Source organism: Hyaena hyaena, unplaced genomic scaffold (assembly GCF_003009895.1).
Source record: "Hyaena hyaena isolate Hyena2069 unplaced genomic scaffold, ASM300989v1 scaffold_870, whole genome shotgun sequence".
In the NCBI taxonomy this organism is placed as follows: Eukaryota; Metazoa; Chordata; class Mammalia; order Carnivora; family Hyaenidae; genus Hyaena; species Hyaena hyaena.
In genome coordinates this window covers 120290-140461 of record NW_024081505.1, presented here as the reverse complement: position 1 = coordinate 140461, position 20172 = coordinate 120290, and the positions used below count along the sequence as shown (strand labels likewise).

General features: G+C 43.7%; 1 protein-coding gene across 2 annotated transcripts in view; it reads left to right on the top strand.

Annotated features, from left to right (window-relative positions):
* Positions 1–18212, top strand: part of ARMC8 (armadillo repeat containing 8) — a 107265-nt gene extending 89053 nt beyond the window's left edge. For both annotated transcript variants that reach the window (XM_039220215.1, XM_039220216.1), the window contains 5 exons: positions 999–1094; positions 5758–5853; positions 11133–11205; positions 12561–12654; positions 16413–18212. In XM_039220215.1, coding sequence (XP_039076146.1) covers positions 999–1094; positions 5758–5853; positions 11133–11205; positions 12561–12654; positions 16413–16446 — 393 coding nt within the window. In that variant the 3' untranslated portion in view covers positions 16447–18212. The remainder of the gene's footprint in view (positions 1–998; positions 1095–5757; positions 5854–11132; positions 11206–12560; positions 12655–16412) is intronic.
* The last annotated feature ends 1960 nt before the right edge of the window (positions 18213–20172 follow it).

Below are 20172 nucleotides of genomic sequence, written 5' to 3'. Positions count from 1 at the left end.
TAAGTAAAATCATCCAGGTTTCCAGATGAGCTACCCCTGCATATGCAGTGCAAAAACGCTGCCTGCCCTCAATGCTCCCATCGATATCTGCCCAGAAGGGATTCAGATGCTGCCACTTTCCAAAGAAGTGAGAAGTAGTTATCAATAACCCCTCCAGAGGTGTTCTGGCAGCTGCTTTATCATAAAGCCACCTGACCCTCCACTCCTCCACTGCCTGTCCTGTCTCCCTCTCCTTACTCCATGCTAGATTGCAAGCCAGCCTTGATTTGTTACTTTTTTCTTACTTGGTTTTCTGGCCAGAATGAGTTTTCTCATCTGCCTAAATCACTTACCTCTGGGGCCTCTGCTTCCTTTCCTTAAAGAGTCCTTGTCAGTGCTGTTCCATAGACAGCTCCTCCCCTGCCAGCATTTACTGGATTGACCTCTGAAGATGTCGGTGTGGAGAACAGTGGGTATATGTCAAAGCAGGAAAGGCTGAGCCTTGTGGGGTCCCTCTCCTTGTTCTCTAATGTTTGTTCCCTGAACAACAGTGTCAGTGACACTCCGGTAGATGAAGAACCATTGTGGTTCCTTTGTGCCTCCCTTGTTTTCTGAGCCTTATTCATATGTTTGTGCCCCAGGGTGTTAGTAAATCTGTGCCATGTTTTCCTTTTTCTTTAATATCTTTCTTTCCTTTTAATATCTTTTCTTTCCTTTTTCTTTAATATCTTTGGGCTTGAGGATTCCCAGGGACTGCAGTTCTGTGTTCTTTCAGGCCAAGTCTGTGTTCTCTTTATCTTCAAGTCATCCACAAATATATATCTGTATATAATATATATGTATATGTGTATGTATAGATATATATATAGAGAGAAGCTAAAATGCAGTTTTATGCTATAGCATTCTCTTTCAAGCAGTTGTGTATTGTATTGTTTAACTTTGAGAAGCTTTCTGTTGTTTTCTATGGTCTTTTTCTCTGTTCCCCAGATAATAAGTAAGGATTTCCCATTATTTTGCAGCATATAGATAAAATAATGAGTACTCATGGAAAGCAAATTATGCAAGCCGTCACCCTTATTCTGGAAGGGGAGCATAACATTGAGGTCAAAGAGCAGGTAGGTGTTCTGCCCCTGGTCCCCCCCCCCCCCCCCACCTTTTTTTTCCCCTGAAGAAAACCTTCCAAGTGCGAATACCAAGAAGGGTCCTCATTAGGAGTCTCCTGGAATATTCAAAACTGTGAAAGACAGACTGCTGAGATCACAGGTTCTATAGAGACAAGAAAGATTTGAGAAGAAGGATCCTCTACCCCCCTGAAACTGTCTTCAAGAATTCTTCGTCCCAGAATAGAAGGAAACATGAGCAGAGTCTGTAGTTTCACCCTCTGTGTCAGGCACTGTGCACTCTGTCCCTGTAGGTGTAGGGGTATCATCTTTGATCATCCTGGAGTGAATCCACTCTCCAGGATTCATCATTTCCAGCTTTCTGTATCCACCATGCTCTGAACTGAAACTCCTTTAACACCCTGATAAAATAATCCCCTTATGCTGGGGTCGTTTTTCATTGTTTACTCTAATATATCCCTGTTCTTTATTTCTATCCCATACTTGTACTTTCTGTTTTGTTTCCGTAGGTTTAAGGTAGGCATAAAAGTACAGAGGCCCTGCATTTACCAGGGGACAGTTTGGGAATTAATTTTCTGTATTTCCTGGGATTTATTATAGGATCTTTAACATAGTATATGTTTTGTCATAAAAAGAAAGGTCACCTACTAACTTAAATTTCTAATACAGGATCTGAGGCAGTTGTAATGTTCAATGATACAGATATTGGCTACATGGTGTGTTCACTTTCAAAATTCTTTGAGCTGTACACTTATATGCATAGAGGAAACTCGCTCAAGGTCATCAGTGGAGAGTTGAATCTAGAGTCTAAGTGCAGGGCCCATGCTCCATAGTCTCTGTGTTCCTGAGCAATTCCGCAGGCTTCAGAACAGTACAGGAAGTAAAAGTAGTAGGATGTAGGGGCTGTGATTGAATCTGTGAGCAAAAAAGGCAAAAGATTTGACAAAGTGGTTTTAAGATGGGCATGGTAGGTGATTTCTTATAAAATTCAATAATAAGGAACTATGCTTATTGATAAACAAAAATTTAACACAGAAACTAATCTCCTAGGCCTCACTGAAATTAGGTTGAATGTTACCCTTTATTGGAACACAACAATGAAGAAGATCCATTGTTCAAAATATTCTATCTGAAAAGCATAGGCATGAATGTTGTCTATAAAGACGGCTCACCTAGATAGAATTCCTTTGACTTGAAAAATGAAGCAAAGCAAAAAGGTAAGGCAAGATTTGGATGAGGGCCAAAATAACAATGACGTGTTATGTCAGGACTCAAATTATACTCCACATACAGATTTTGGTGATGGTCCAGAAGTGGGTAGGTGATGACGGGAGGCTTAAACTATCTGGTTGTCAGCTGAAAGTTTAATTCTTCTCAGACACATCTGATAATGTATTTTTCTTTTTTTTTCTCTTGAGGTATATTGACATAAAATAAGCTACATACATTTAAAATGTGTACTGTGATATGTTGACATAGGCATGTACCATGAAATGATCACCAAATCAAGATAGTGAACACATCTATCACTGTCCTTCTATTGGGAGCAAGACAAGTATGTCCATTCTTCCCAGTCTTATCCAGCAGCCTACTGGAGTTGCTACCAAGTGCAATAAGGCAAGAAAAAAAAAAAGGGCATACAGATTAGAAAGGAAGAAATAAAACTATTGCCAGACAACATGAATGCCTTGGTAGAAAATGCCATGGATTCATCAGTAAAAGCTAGAACTAATTAATGAATTAGCCAAGGCTACGAGATAGAAAAAGCTACTGTATTTTTCATATAGTAGCGCGAACAAGTAGACTTTGAAATTCTAAAGACCGTCCCATTTATAGTAGCTCAGGAGCCATGAAATACTTACGTATAAATTTCACAAAATATGTGCAGGATCTCTATGCTAAAAACTTCAAAACACTGATAATGAAAGAAATTAAATACTTAAATAAATGGAGAGATACAATTTATTAAAATGTCATTATGCCTTATCCTTTACATAGTTGTTGGACTCAGTTTACTGAAATTTGGTAACATGTTTTACATCTGTATTTTATAAGAGATAATGCTGTATAGCTTTCTTGTGATGTCTTTATCTGATCTTAATACTGATATTTCATTACTGGGGGAAATGCTTGCCCAGGGAATGAGGTGAAGGCATTCCCTCCTCAGTTTTCTGTAAGAAATTTGTGGAGAATTGGTATTTTTCTTTCTTAGGTTTTGGTAGAATAAATCAGTGAAGCCATCTGGAACTTAGTGTTTCTTTTGTGGAAAAATGTTTTGCTAAATTCTCTTTTGTGGAAGGAGGAATATTCACGTTATTTATCTCTTTTTGAGTGAGCTTTTGGTATTTTGTGTCATTCAAGAATTTGTCCATTTCATCTTTTTCAAATTTATTAATGTAAAGTATTTCATAATATTCTCTTATCTTTTTTAAAGGCTGTAGTATTCTTTGCAGTGTCTCCCCTTTTGTTCTTTTAATTGGTAATTCCTTTTTTCCTGATCAGTCTGGCTAGAGGTTTATCAATTTTACTGATCTTTTTGGAGAAGTAGCTTTTGGTTTCAGTGATTTTTTTTTTCCCCCCTTCTATTACCTTTCTATTCTCCATTTCAGGGATTGGCAAACTGTTTCTATAAAGGTCAAGGTAGATATCTTAAGTTTTGCAGGTCATTCAGTCTCTGTGGCAACTACTAACTATGTGGTTCTAGCCTGCAGTCAGCTATAGACAAAATGTAAGCAAGTAGACATGGTTATCTTCCATTAACATTCTTGTTTGTCAGTCAGGGAGTGAGTTGGATTTGACCCACAGGCTATAATTGGCCAATCCCTACTCTATATCATTAATTTCCAGTTGTTCACATGAGTGTGTGTGTGCTGTGTGCACTTGGACATGTGTGTAGCTTTTCTCTCTGCTCCCTAGCTTCTAGGTTAAATTGTTTTGGTCCAAGAACTAATTTATCCTTTTAAGATTTTTATAGTGGGTGTTGTGTGGGCTTCAGAGCAGACCGGTAGCTCACTCTGCCATACTCTACAAGCCTGAGGATGCATGGGTGTATTCTGGCACTCCAAGAAGGGGAATCACTTGCCTATCTTGCTGAACTATTTTTTTCTAATTCAGCAAGAGAACTATTTCATGAAATAGAACTAGAGAAATATTTCATGAAATCCCCCTTACTGTCTTATTGGGTAAGAGAGGGGTAGTTCTTCCTTAAGTAAGACTAAAGATGTTGATCGTTCCCTCCTCTTCCTCAGAATGCCTAGGTTGTGAAGCCTTTTAAATTCTTATCCATAGTTAAGAGTCCAAACCTGTTTATCCTCTTGCTGTCCTAAGAAATTAGGGGTATTGTGCCTGCCAAGATTTTTGACAGGCTCACATGTTCCAGCTCACTTTGAAATCTGGCATCCTTCTCAGAGCATCTTTCTCTCACTTCTGGAACATATCATCAACACATCCTCATCATGGCTTTAGTACCCTGGAATCAACCCCAGTGCCTGCTCAAGCCTTGAATTATAAATTGCATTTTCTATGTCTCTTGTATCCCAGAGGCAAACTTTTTTTTTCCTTTTTTCAAACCTCAGGACTCACTGCCTAATAGTTTATTAATCTAGGTAGAATAAGACTACACACTGTTTTATAGCTAAGGCTTTAGGCCATAGTAAGAAAACAGTCTCATCAATCAGCGATAATCTTCAAGCTTAATTAGCTTGTCTACAAAAAAAAGGTTAAAGTTGGAGAAAATTATTTGAGTTTAGACCCCATTTGCTCTTCTCATCACTTTGTTTGAGTGGTTCTTTACTGTGCTCCAGGATTCATTGTCACTTCCTCCACGAACCCTTCCCTGACCCTTGAAGTATCAAGCAAGTACACTTCATGCTTTCTCAGTTCCGTTTTTCCTCTGTCATACCGCAGTGAGATGTATGATGGCTGGCTCAGTATCCTTGCCACAGCCCTTTCACCTCTGCCAGAGTCCGTGCCTCCTGCTGGTCTGGCTGTGAGACTCCCAGCAGCCGACAGAAAGTCCTTTCCTCTGTGCCAGTGTGGTGATTATCCTCAGGTTACCCTGTCCTGCCAGCTGACATAGGCCCCCTTCAGTCTCGTTAGGCCAGCCTGGACTAAGCTCCTTCACACATTCTTCTTACCTTTCTGTTCCTCTAATTGGGCTTTAAAAAGTCAAGAGGTCCTATACGCATGTGGCCGGTGGACAGGATCCAGCCTTCACCCAGATGGTGTTGAGCTTGGGAGCAGGTGGCACTTAGAAGGGGTGGGAGGGAGGTTGCAGCACCTGTGACGCTCCCACCAAAGAGACCACCTTTTTGCAGAAATCCCGTTGGGTTAGTAACAAGAGCTGCTTTTAGAAATGAAATTTTCCAGAAAATGATAACAATTTTCTATGACAGCATGAACTATAAGAAACGGCTTCCTTTGCCCAGTGATGGCTTATGCCTCAGAAAAAACTGTTGAGATATTTGGGTTCTCTTTTGCCTAAGGTAGAGTTTTCTTAGGTGTGGTTACTTTGTTGGTGGTGATGTCAGGAGGCAAGAGCTCACGGTGGGACCTGTGAGCGCCCATGTGCTTCAGGTGGGAAATTGCCTGGGTTCTTGAGAGCTTGCATCTGGGACTGCAGAGCTTTCCTGACCACCGGCCCTTTCTTCTTTTCCAGACACTGTGCATCCTAGCCAACATAGCAGATGGGACAACAGCAAAAGAACTCATTATGACCAATGATGACATCCTGCAGAAAATCAAGTATTACATGGTAGGTCTTTGTCCCTTTCTCTGCTCCACGGTAGCTGCATCAGAAGGCAGGGACTATAGCATTGTTACCTCAAAGCGAATTGTGCAGAGATTAAGAAAAGAATAGACTACTCTGTAACAAATTTAAGAAACTCTCTTTCATCCTGAAGAAAAAGAGACGTGAAGGCCTTGTAGCCTGTGCTGTTTGGCAGTATTGCGAAGGCCTTGAAGCCTGTGCTGGTTGGCAGTATTACCAGCCATCCATCACCCTGCTCTCCACCCTCGTATCTCCTGATTGCCTCTTTCTTATTCAGTGAGGACTTGGGCTCCTGGTTTCCTTCATTGCCCTGAAATCCCCGTCTTCCCTCTCAAGGCTGCTGTCTGATGTGTGTGAGCCCTTACGCCTCCGGCACCCGTGGCACTTATTCTTTGACCTGTCTCCTTGCAGACACAGTCTGCTACCTACTGCCCAACACGTCAGCCACCTGTTGTCACAGCCGTCCCATGGATCTTGTCATCAACAGAAACTGTCCATTGTGAAAATCTGGCAGTCTTTTCATTTTGTCAGTGTCTCCTAACAAAACCCTAACCGTGGGTGAACCTGTCTTGTCTTTGCCTGCCTGTCAGAGTCCACAGGTACAGAGAAAGGCACAGAACCAGGCTGATTTTCATTTACAAAACCTCCATAGGTCCTCAGCACTGCCTACTACCCTTCTGTGATTCTCCAGCAAGCTGATACCTCCATTCTCCATGAGAATGGGTTCTTACCTTCTTGTTCTTTAAGCTCACCTTTTCTCTCCCTTATAACTCATAGTGATGACCTCACCTTCTGTTCTATTAAGAGAACAGAAGCTAGAATCCCTTAGTGGCTCCTTGAATAACATCCATACCCTCCTTGTGATGGCCTGTGAAGTCCTACATGATCTGATTCATCCATATCCCACCTCTTCTCCTTTCCCTCTTTCCTTTGTTCATTACACTAATCTCCTTCTGTTCCTTGAAAAGGCCATGCATGTTCCTTCCTACTTTGGGACCTTTGCACATGCTGGGTCTTCTCTGCCTAGAACATTTTTCTTCCCACTCCTTCCTGGTGTGCCTTCTCACCTCTTAGATCTGAGCTCAACTGATACATCTTGTGGGCTTTTATCCATGCGGTTATACTTTGTTAACTTCAGAGCACTTAGCTGAATTAACGATACATATGCGTTTGCGTGCCTGGGCATAAGCTCCACAGGGACAAGAACTAGGTCAGTTTTGTGTACATTTTCATATCTATCACCTTGAATGATGCCTGGCCTTTAGTATGTGCTCAGTAAATATTTGTTGAATGAAGCAGTAATGCTTCAACTAGGAACTCCCTTATCTTTCCAACACCAGATCCACATAGTATCTCTAATCTGTTCAAGGTTTTTCTTCATTTCCCATATCCACTGAAGTACATTTCCGTGCTGCTCTTCATAGCCAGACTTCGTAAAAGCATCTTCTGTGCACACGATCTCCTTCTTCACCTCTAAAATTCACTCTGACTACTTCATCTGGCCTTTACCCTCATTGCTCAACTAAAACTGCTCTTCTTAAGGTCACCAGTGGCCTCCATGATGCCAAATCCAAAGGACAGTTTTTTACTCCTAATCTCACCTGATGTACAGCAGCCTTCAATACGGCTGACCGTTTCCTCCTGGAAACAGTCTTTTCTCATGGCTTTCATGACGCTGTCCCTTCCTGCTTAGTCCGGGACACTCTTCTTCTCTCTCCTACATGCTCTCCTGAGATCTATGATCTTTATTACACTATTACCCAGAAGCATTTCCTAGGGATCTTTCAAGATTGTTGCCTTGTCCCTTTCCTTTCAAGATTCTGATTTAATAGTTCTTGGTTGTGGTCTGGGTATCAGGGTTTTTGAAAGTTCCCAGGTAGTTCTTATGTACAGCTAGAGTTGAGAACCTCTGGTTTAGGGGGGATCTCATCTGTTCCCATGGTTTTTATTATCATCTCTATGCTTCTTTTGGTTTCTGGGCTCTGGTCTAGTAGTTTTGATAAATAATTGCATTTACAGTATTTACATTTTCTGTAGTATCTAACAATATAAGATGCAAACACAGTAATGGTTACTGGCCTTCAAAAGCTGTAACAAGCTTTCCTGATGGTGTCTGCAGGTCTACAAACCCTGGTTCTTTTCTTAATGGAGGTAGTGGGTAGAGGAGCAAAGTGAGAGGGTCACGTGGAGGATAATAGCTCCAGACTTGTTTTCTGAACTCTGAACTCCTGTATCCTCCTGCCTACTCTATATCTCCATGTGCCTGTGTGATGCTTCCTGAAAGTGATGTTTAAAAATGAATTCTTGGGGTGCCTGGGTGGCTCAGTCAGTTAAGCATCCAACTTCAGCTCAGGTCATGATCTCACAGTTCGTGAGTTCGAGCCCTGTGTTGAGCGCTGTACTAACAGCTCCAAGCCTTGAGCTTGCTTCAGATTCTGTGTCTCCCTTTCTCTCTGCCCCTCCCCCATTTGTACTCTGTGTCTCTGTCTCTCAAAAAATAAGTAAACAAAAAATAAAATAAAAATAAAAATGAATTCTTAAATATCTCCCCTAAATCTAAATTTCTTCTTTCCTGGTCTTTCCCATCTCAGTACAGTGGCCCTGCCATCTACCCTGTTGCTCAAACCTGGGAGCCAGTCTCTATTTCTCCAGCTCTTTTACATCATTAATTCAGTTTATTAGTAGGTCTCGTCAGTCCTTCCTCCAAAGCTGATCTGGATTTTGTTTGCTTTTTTCTGTCACCACTGCCCTCATCCTGGACCAAGCCATAGCATCTCATGCCTGATTGACTGTAATAGCCTCCTAAACACCTCTGTACAGTCACTCCGATCCCTTCAGCCCAGGTCAGCTCTTCACCATCCACTGCTTAACTCCTTCAGGAGCTTCCTATCAATTCAGAGTGAAATCTAAAGTCCTTTCTCTGGCCTACAAGGGCCCGCAACTTAGCCACACCTACTTCTCTGAAAGTTACTCTACTTGGCCTTCTTAGTATACACAAGCTCTGTAACTCCTTACCTCAGACCTTTTCAGGAACTTTTCCTTCCTCTTGGTGCCCATAGGCCCTTGCTCTTTGCACAACTGGCACAGCTGGCACCTTGCCATCCCTTAAGTACTTAAATGTTGGCCTCCTATAGGGCACCTGGGTGGCTCAGTCAGTTGAGCGTCTGACTTTTGATTTCAACTCAGGTCGTGATCTCACAATTCATGGGATTGAGCCCAGCACAGAGCCTACTTGGGATTCTCTCTCTTCCTCTCTCTGTCCCTCCTCCACTCAACATGTGCGCACACTTTTTCTTTCTTTCAAAATAAACATTTAAAACAAAAATGTTGCCTCCTTCAAAGAGATCTCTTCTGTGTTCTCTACCTAAATTAGATTCCCACCCCTCCACCCTATAGCTTTCTTTATCATAGTAATTTGTTTCCTCAAGAAACATGAATTGAATGAATGAACTTCTACATTGTAAACATTTATTTTTGTACACTATATAATTTTATTTATTCAACAAATACCTATTCATGGCCTGAGACTAGGAGCAGATTATGTTTTGTCTTTGTGGAATCTGAACTGGATATCTCTTTAAAAGTCTTGGCAGGTATAGGGTGCCTGGGTGGCTCAGTCAGTTAAGTGCCAGACTTCAGCTCATATCATGATCTCACAATTCGTGGGTTCAAGCCCCACGGTGGGCTCTGTGCTGACAGCTCAGAGCCTGGAGCCTGCTTCGAATTCTGTGACTCCCTTTCTCTGCCTCTCCCCCGCTCATGTTCTGTCTCACTCTCTCTCTCAAAAACAAATAAACATTAAAAAGTTTGGGGGGTGACTGGAATTCACAAGCCTTGGCAGGTAAAAGGGAAAAAGAATCACCAGCCATAGAATTCTAGTGAAGGAAGCCATGTCCACTTCCCATCTCTGCGTTGTTGAGACACAGTCCTACATGACAAATTAAATCTTTCTGCCTTCAAGAAACTGTTGAGTATATTATGCCACTGGTATTTCCCAGATATGCATGTTATTTAAATGTACTCGGGACTTTTCTTTTAATTGACCAATAGGAAAATCATCAGTTTTGATTGTTTTACTATTGGGTCCTCTGTCATGTAGGAGAAAGCACTGTATATGGGTAAATGATCCAACTTCAACAAAAGTGGTTGTACTTTCAGAACATAAAGAAAAATAAGAATTGTGTTTCAGAAGAAGAGGAGGCTCTTTAATAGTAGAAACATTAGATGAAGCAAGTAAAAGATTCAGTCAAGTGTTGTGGGACATTCCCCCCGCCCCAGAAATAAGTGTAATTTACTGACTCTTAAGAATAAGAGCAATACTCTTAGGAATAAGAATAATTTGGGGCACCTGGGTGGCTCAGTTGGCTGAGTGTCTGTCTCTTTGATTTTAAAAAAACAAAAACAGGTGGGGGACACCTGGGTGGCTCAGTTGGTTAAGCGTCTGATTCATGGTTTCCACTCAGGTCATGATCTCACAGTTCATGGGTTCAAGCCCCACACTGGGCTCCACACTCCACACTGTCAGTGTGGAGCCTACTTGGGATTCTCTCTTTCCCGCTTTCTGCTCCTCCCCTGCTCATGCTCTCTTTCTCTCTCAGAAACTTAAAAGTAATTTGAATCAGATAATCAATAGCTGAATACAAAAGGCACATTCATCCAGTTTATTGACCACTGGTGACCTGAAAGTTTCCTAGTATAAATTAAAAAAAAAAAGTTTCCTAGTCTACATAAAAGCATAGAGAGGGAGGGGCGCCTGGGTGGTTCAGTCAATTAAGCGTCTGACTTCAGCTCAGGTCATGATTTCACGGTTTGTGGGTTCAAGCCCCGCATCAAGCTCTGTGCTGACAGCTAGCTCAGAGCCTGGAGCCTGCTTCGGATTCTGTGTCTCCCTCTTTCTCTCTGACCCTTCCCTACTCACACACACTCTCTCTCTCTCTCTCAGAAATAAAACATTAAAAAGAAAAAGCATAGAGAGTGATAAATTATAAAATACACTTAGAGCCCTGGAGATGTTTTGTTTGGCCCATCAGAGGGTTTCTAAAATCTGAATGTGAATGTCTGTTAACAAGTCTTCACTCCCAAGTTTACCAAATTTCCTACCATTCTCTGTTGTTTTTAGCCCAACCCATTCACCCATTAGTGCATTGGCGTTTGAGAGCCCAACTTCACACTTCCTTCCTGTTGAAATTGCCTGTGGTATGTTAACAAAAAAATACCTAAAGTAAGATTACCTCCATTTTTTTTTCTTTTTCTGCGTCAAATAGGGTCATTCACATGTCAAACTGCAGCTTGCTGCTATGTTTTGTATATCAAACCTCATATGGAATGAAGAGGAAGGTAAGAGATTGGTGAGATTTGTTCTGAAGAAAATTGTGGGAGAGAAAGCAGCAGGTGCCCCTGAGATCCTAGGTGCAAGCCTCATTCGAGGTTCCAAGAACCCAGCGGAGTCACCTTGACATGAAAATCCATGGGACTAGCCTGAGGCAGCTGGACCGTTAACTCTGAGGCCCCACCTTGGAGTCAACACTGTGGCAGATTACAGAGGACGGGGGTGGAGAAGCCCTAGAGAAATAAGTGGGGTCCGTGCCCTTGAGAGAGAGCTGAGGAGGAGGTTGGTGGCAGGCACTAGAAGAAGATGAGAGGTGGGCAGATAGGTCTTTGCTTGTGTTCAGAGGAAACACATATAAGGACTCCAGGCAGAGGAGCTTAATGGAGAAGAGGGTGCATTGTGAGAAAGGAGAAATACACTGTGAGTGGTGACACAGCCAGTCTGAAAGGTGGTCTCTGTGGGTCAGAGGTTCTGCACCTTGACTGCATGTTGGAGTCACCTGAGGATTTTTGCACCAGACCAATTTAATCAAAATTTCTAGAGGAGAGGGGAGGTTGCAAGTATAAGTATTTTAATTCTCCAGGTGATTCCAGTGTCCAGCCAAGATAGTAGACAGATGTAGAAGAACAGTGGGTCTCAGGACTGTTGGCTGCATAAGAATCACTTGAGGAACTTTTTAAAATGCAGTTTTCTAGGCTGTACACCAAGAGATTCTGGTTCACTGGGTGTAGAGGAGGTCAGTGAATGAGTGAGTCACTACCGGCCCTTCATGGGGAGGAAAGAGTCCAGGAGGATTATTCTACCCAGGAGCCATGTCTAGAACAAAGTAGAAGGAAGAGAAATTGGATTCAACATGTAGGTCTAGAGACCAAGTACCAGGGAAACAAAACTGCCTTGGAGGAAGTCTTAGTCTAGTTGGAAGGTAGGGTAGCATGAAGCTGGACCTGCCACGTGCTAACCAGGAGACCACAGGGAGTGTTGGGAGGTCAGAGGAGGGTGGAAGAGATTAGAAGGGGAAAAGAATACCTATCTGGACTAGGAAGAGCCTGGCTTCATATGTCCAGAAAGAAGAGATGAAGATGGGGCCTGATGGCAGATGGCCTTGTGCCAGGCTGAAGAACCTGACCTTGCTGCTATAGGCCTTAGAGAAATTAATATATCAGCAGAATCCAGGATGGATGTGGGAAGGAGGGTCAAGGAGCAGAGAGACCCATTTTTGGAGGATCCAACTTCATTGGGGATGAGAGGGATGGAAGGGTGGGGAGTAAAGGATCCTGATAAGGCTCTAGGTTGTTGATTGTACATCAAGGAAGGCAGCTGCCTGGGTCATGTTCCCGGTAACCTGTTAGCTTTAATCTCTTAGGTTCACAAGAACGCCAGGATAAATTACGAGACATGGGCATCGTAGATATTCTACACAAACTGAGTCAGTCACCAGATTCAAACCTTTGTGACAAGTGAGTATCAATAAAAGGGCTTTGTGTTGGGGGTATGTTAGGGAATGTTGGCTTCTTTTATGAAAGGGTCTGGCCTGCTTGGTAATTTACATGGCCAAACTTAAAATCTTTTAGATTCTTGAATTTCCTTCATTTTCTGTGAGCCAATGTGCAACTTTTGAGTAAGATAAACTAATAATTAAACTCCTGGGCCTGGCTCAGAAGTGCTCCATGGTGTAACTCTGCCTTTCTCATCCTCCATGCTCCCCCACCCTGTACTCCAGCCACACCTGCCCTGTCACAGTATCACATCTTCATACGTTTACACGTTCTGTTCCATCTGATTTGCTACACAGTCCCCTCTCCACCTAATTCCCCATTCACTTGGCAGAGATTTCTTTTTTTTAATAATACTATCCTCTTTTGGGTACTGTTTTCAGCATTGCAGGTATAATGGTGAATAAAATTGATGAAGTCCTTGCCCTTGTAGAACTTAACATTCTAGTACAGAAGATACACAAACAAATGAATATGTAATATGATAGGCAGTGAGAAGTACTATGAAGAAAAACAGCAAGGTGAAGGAATGAACTATGAAAAAGTTTTCTTTTCCTATAGATGGGCTAGTAAAGTCCTCTCTGAGGATGTGACATTTGATCATAACCTGGATGAAATGACATAGTTTGCCAAGCAGATGTGCAGAAGCATAGTATTCTGGCAGAAGGGACAGTAAGTGCAAGGCTCTGAGGCAGGAATGAGGTTGGCATGTTCAGGACACAACAGGAAGGCCAGTGGGGCTGCAGGTAGATAAATGAGGGCTGGACTTGTAATCAGTGGACGATGGGAGGCTGGGGAGCACAGGTGAAAAGCGTTATAGGCCATAGTAAGGACTTTGGATTATAATCAGAGTTTGATAGGAAGTCATTGCAGAGTTTTGAGCAGAAGAGACCTTACCTGACTTGAATTTTGTGCAAGATCACTCTGGTGGCTGGTAGAGAATCATCTGGGCAAGACTGGAAGCAGAGAGAGCAGTTCAAGGCTACTGTCATGTAGATGAGAGATGAGGGTGGTAGTGGTAGAAGTATTGAGAAGTAGTCAGATTCAGGATTTAATCTAAAGATAGAGACAACAGATTTGCTCATGGATTTAATGTAAGATGTTAACGAGAGAAAAGGAAAATGTCTATAGAGTTTTAACCTGAGCAACCAAATAGGGTGTTGCCATTTACCAAGATAATGAGGAATACAAGAGAGATTTGGGTTGGGGTAGGGAGAATTGAGGGTTCTTGTTTGGACATGCCAAACTTTGGATGCAATTAGATAATGGTGGGTTATCTAATAATAGACAGACAGTGGGGCTGAGGATAAAAACTGGGATGGTGTGTAAAGCCCTGGAGCTGGATGAAGTCCCATTAATAGACTAAGAGAGGAAGACAGTAGGAGGGCTGAGAACCATGCTGCAGGGCCCTCCAACAGTTAGGGGGAAAGGAAAAAGATCCAGCAAAGGAAATGAAGCAACAACCACTGAGGCAGACAGAGACCCAGGCACAGAAGGTATACTGACAGCAAGGAAAGATAATGTCCCGACAATGGCCGTTTATCCTTCAAAGCTCAGACCAGATTGTCACCTCCTCCGGAAGGTCTTGCCTGATCCATTCTGCACGTGAGGCTTTGTCAGGGGACCCTGTCTGCCAGGGACTCCCATAACACCCATAGGACATACCACACTGGGCCGTGGCTGTCGGCTTGCTTGTCTGTTCCACTGAAGGAAAAATGCACTTAGTAATTGCTCCTCAAGTGAATGCCTGTGCCAGACTCTAGAGCACAGAGTAGATGGGGCCCCTGCCTCCCTGAAGCTTGGCATCCCGTGAGCCAACATAGACAAAGTCCCAAGTAACTGGTGCTCGGGTGAGTGTCCCATCAAAGGCAAGTCACAGGCAGGCACCTGTGGAAGCCTGGATTTGAGCAGTGCTTTGGAGGGCCAGCACCCATGCCCCCACCTCCACAGCAGTAGTAACGGCTCCTGACTTAGATGATGGGCTCTGTCAGCCCGTCTCTCTTGACTGAGGGCCAGATTGCTCTCTGGCTTGCTTTTCTCAGGTTTGTTTGGAAATGAAAATAATTCTGCTTAAAATCATTTCTGGGATGACTTGAAAGACTGAAAGAGGCCTCACCAGCAGGATGTGCAGTAGGTTTTGGCCCTGGCCTACATTGCTTAGACCAGTCTGATTCAGTTTCCTATATATGTATGGCACGTAAGTTTTCAGCAGTACTTAAACCCTATTAAAAGAATCAAGGTCTAAGGGGAAAAAAAATCAAGGTCTGAGCTATCTTACCTAGTCCATCTGGGGAACGATGATCGTGCCTCTAAAACATCTGAAAGACTCCTTAGATGGTAAGAGCAGAAAGATGTGGTCTCCATAGGGCCTAACGTAACAGACATAGACGGCCCCTGAGAAAGATTCAGGTGTCTGAATTGGCAGTTCTAATTTTAGTCAAAACCCTCATGTCGACCTTCCCACCATGGCACAGACATCTCTCAGGGTCCTTTTGTCTGTAAGGCTTTGTGATCCTTTGACTTTGAAACACTTAGAGATGAGAAGCTATTGCCGACCAGTCCTTTCCACCTCAAGCTCAGAGAGCCTTGGGAGTGTGAAGTGAGGTGGATGGCCATTAAGGGTACCTTGTGGAATCATTCATAAACTTGTTTCTGTAGGAAAAGGACCTTGTAGAACCCAACTCTCCCATAACTTGGAGACAGTCCATACAAGGCTTCCCATTTTGATGGATTGGACTATTTGCAGTTACTATATTTATAGAGTCTTGGATAACTGTAAGAACATCACTTAGTTTCTACTTTTAAAACTGTAGGTCATACCCATTACTTAACCAGGCACTCCATTTGCCCAGTCTCCCTTGGCTTAATTTCATCAGCTACTTGTAACTGAACATTTTAGCCATTTCTCCCCCATAACTTAGAGGGGGAGACCATTGCTAAAACCTGACTTCCTAATTCCCACAATGGTAGCCTCTTTAGAAACTTTACCAACTTCATGATTGGAGTAGTAAAGGGGGCTGCCTAGTCCTAGCTCAAGGAAAGACATTTTTACAAGGATCAGGGTGGTGAGGCCACTGCCCACGTCATGTCTCTTCCTCTCCAGCTAGCTGCCTTCTTTCCAACAATCCCACACCAGTCTGTATCAGCAGGCATGATGAAAAGAACAAGAGGAAACTGTAACCTCTTTCCTCAATTTGAAGGCATTTGAACCACGAAACAGCATTGGGTCATGAGCTCTAGCCACCCTCCCACCCCACCCCCTGCCTCCCAAGCACCTTCTAATCAGCACCTGAATGTCTTTCCGTGGGTCAGTTTTCCTCTTAGTTTCCCAGAACCCTAAGTGTCCCCCACAGTGTCCTGCAGCACCTTCATGGCAATAGGAGAAAGTAAAGAATCCCAGATACATCACGACTAAATGCCAGTGGCAAAGGATAAGTATGAAATGTCCCTGAGCTGCAGCAGGTGTAATGACAAGAGCAGCCCTTTCTAACAGAATCTCGGGAAGAGGAATGTAGCCAGCATGGGTTTGAAGTTCTCCACTGACCTCAGATCTCTGCCGTGTATGGTAGGTGTTGCCCAGCTGGCCTCACCCCAGTTCCCTTTGAGGATCTACCTTTTTAGACAGCCCTCCCCCCGTGCCCTAGTTACCGTCTTTAAGCCACAGGATTTTTGCCTTAATTACACTCCTGAGATGATGGCTAACAAGAACTTTGTGATTTCAGGGCAAAGATGGCACTGCAGCAGTACCTGGCGTGACGGGGGCACCCTGGGCACCTGCAAGCATCCCACATCCTTGTTAAAGGAAGTACAGGAACTAGCCTCATTTGATTCCTTCTATTTGCACAAGTCACCTTGGACTGCAGGGAGCTGTTTTGCAAAAGCAATTTGGTAGGCTTAGATCTCAAATTCATCTTGAGAACATTTTTTTGAGGTAGTAATTTCCTCAGAGGACTATTGTGTTTTGTTTTGTTTTGTTTTTCTGAGCTACCTGGACTCTTTATTAGAACAATCAATCATTTTCCTTTGGACCTACAATTTTTTGCCTATGCTGCAGCCACTTTGTGATTGAGAATGAATGTGTCTCTGCACACATAGGTGTGTGTGCGTGTGTGCCTGTGTGTGCACGTGGGTCAGAATGAATGGACGTGTGTGTGTGAGGGATACCTCAAATTTTTCTTTTCTTATTTTGTGTGAAAATCTCTTTTCTACAGATTTTCCAGGGTTTAAGCATTGCTTGCTGTATAAAAAACTTTACTGAATTATATACAGTTTGAATGAAATGTTATTTTAAAAACAAAACAATTGTTAAGTGTTCCATAAAGGTTATGTTGAATTTTGGTCAGATGAATATTTGTAAGTAAAAAAATATATGCATTTCTGAACCTCAACTTACATAGATTTTCTTTATAAAAAAAACAAAAAACAAAAAAAAACAAAAAAAGGTTGGCTGTAGTTGGCCTGAATAACAGGCATGATATATGGTGCTGTGCAAAATAGTAAGCTAGCATCTTACTGCCGTCAATATCAGCAGGTACAGAGCCTCTTTCAGCCTAATTCAATAAGCTCTCAGGCTTCCAAGTCAGATGGACAGGGTGGAGTGGAGTGAAGCAACAAATTCACCATAGGACTTCTGAACCATCAGGGGGAAATATAACTACTGATAGTGAAAGCCCAGCCCTGACCTGGCACGCTACACTTGGCAGGAACTGGGCACCGAGAGCCTCCCGACTGCCCTAAATCCTATCATCGGTGTGGCGCTATCTGGCAGGATGTAGCACCAGTCATGGAACCTTATGCTCAAACGAAAGTAGGTCATCACTTCCTGGAAACAAAGTCCGATCACCTTGTGCTTCCTGAAACAGTATATATCACTGTGAAACTCAAGAATGCTCTACAGACTCACCTGTAGAAAGAAACAAAGAACAGGATAGTTCAGAAAGCTGTTTTTCTCTCACTTAGCTCTACTCCGCTAACTCTACTAGTCACTCAGGACTGCTATTCAGTGTGCTTTTGTACAGTGAGATCAAAATTTGAGTAAGAGACGTGGCTGAGATTTTGTCCTGCATGAAGCCCAAAGCACTGAAGTTTGAGCGAGGGAAGGTGACTCTCCCCACCGGATGGAAGATGGCTTCTGGGATAGCGAGTGCTACTTCACCCTCCTGCAGCCCTTAGCTCGGGACCTGGCTCCAGCTTCTGGGTCAGCTTCAAAGTGAACTCAGCAGAGGTTGCTCTTCACTGTGCAGAGGAACAACCAGCCTTCCTTCTCCCTTTGCTAAAAGAAGTTCAGAGACATCGCAGCCCAGAAGCGAGGTCTGCGACCCAGCCGCTTGTCATGAGCGTTTGCCACTAACAGAGTCCCAAGTCTCCCAGCCACTCCCGACGGCGCTGCTCACACAACAGCCTCCCCGTCACCAACCTGTACCTTCCTTGGAGGATTTAAATATGTTTGATTGCAAATGAATGTTTTGAAGTGTATTTAATGCAATTTTTCCTGTTCTCAACATGACCACCCAAGATTCAAACACAGAGATTTCCAAGTTGTTATTTTTTCCAGAGCATCACCGATTTAAAAACCTGTCACAGCAGGGACTTGGGTTTTGTGCGGCCATCAGAGTGTTAACATGAGAACACTAGTTTAAAGCAAATTGAGTTTATTGGGAATAAAGCCTTATTTAGGTCCACTCATTGACATTTCTAGCACTGAGAAAATGTCCATGGTTGGCATTTGTAACCCAAAACGCTATAGAGTTGGTAAATATAAAGAAACCAATAACGAATTGCTGAGACAATCTTGAAGCATTAGAAAGCTGAAATCCCAATGAACCAACACTTCCACACTTAAACTCTGTGGATAAATCTTGCCTGTGGCTATAAACAGATGGTCAGAGAAAAAGTGCTTTACTATAATTAACTTTTCTGATTTGAATGAAGGAAAAATGTATTTATTAAAGCTGTTTGCTGCTTTATGCAGGTGCAGTGTTCAGTCAGCAAGGAAGTGGGAGGAATGGGGCGTGGTCTGTGTCTCCACCCAAGTCCTTCACTAAGCTTCTCGCTCTCTCTAACACTGCACTCTGTTTCTCCTTTTGTGCCCTGATTGTAACCCAAAATTTATGAACTAGAAAAGAATGTCCAGTTTAATAAGTTGCATTTTTTTTTCCTTAAGCACTTTATGCAGAACAATACATGTTCTTCTGGTAGTGTTTGGATAATATGATTTTAACACATGCTAATAAAAGCCAAGAAAAAATCATGGCAACTTCTAAAAAGGAGTCTGTTTTCCAAATGTCTAGAACATTAGGAAACATTAGAAGATACTGTGTACTGGCTTTTGGAGCCTAGGATTCTTGGTGAGTAAGAGGCCCGGAAGTGACTGCATTTGAGCACGGGGGCCGGTGCCCTGTGGTAGTTAGAGCTACCCTACAGGGGCATCTGCAGCGGGCCGGGAGCCCCACCTCTTGGCCTCCTGAAGGCTAACGGACCCTCTCCAGGTGGCCACACCCAGCCACCAGGACCTCCCTAGTGTTGTGTGTCTACTCCTTCCGTCCTGTCCTCAGCCACTTTTCCACTGCCACCACCCACTGGACTCAGGTCCGTGGTTTGGCGGATGACCAGCTGCTCACTCTCCTCAGGGATGCCCAGGTGCTCTTCACTTACTCACTGCACACTTTCTCCTTTTCCCCGTCTCTAAAATGCAGGGAAGCACCTCCTATCTCTTGGGCTTCCTAGAAACAGAAAGCCAAGGACATCTACCCTAGAGGTTGGGGGGAGGGGGCTGAGGTGGTCGGCTGGGAAGGGAATTCCCTTGCCACAGGGCAGACATGGAAGTGAGCTGGGAAATGGGGGACTGACCCCAGATTCTGATGGAGAGCCGATGGGGAAGGGGTCCCAACACCTTGCCACCTGGGATGGGGCCAGTGCTGCCCCAGTCCTGCTCCTTTGCAGATTTCTCCCACTTCCTGGGCAGAGAGGCATGTGTGGGTTTCCAGCAGGAGGCTAGTTTTCGCCTATGACTTGGCTTCTGGGAAAACTGAGGGAGCCTCTGGCTCCTGGCCTTGGCTCTGCTGGGCAGTCAGCCCTCTCGCTGAGTGGAGGGCCAGAGCGAGTCCTTCGGAAGGAAGCTCCGTCTTTATTTCTTGGAGCAGAGCCTGCCCTCCACCCTGACAGTCCCTCATGCCCAGGAGGTGAGAGGCCTACATGCCCCAGACAGTGCCCATCCTACATCCTCTGGTTTGCTTCCATTGTAGGAAGCCAGGCCTGGGTCTCTGCCAAGGAGTTCCATCCTCAGAGTGGGCTGACATTTTAGCCAGTCTCAGGAGGCTTCTCTCCAACCCTGCCCCCATTCCTTCTGCCTTGAGCCTTCCAAACTGAGAAAAGAAATGCTGTACCAAGTTCTTGATGGAAAGAGCATGTCACCAGCTCTACCACTCTAATACCTTCCTGCCTTCCCTTTCCAGCCCTGCTACCCCCAGCTACTTCCTGGGA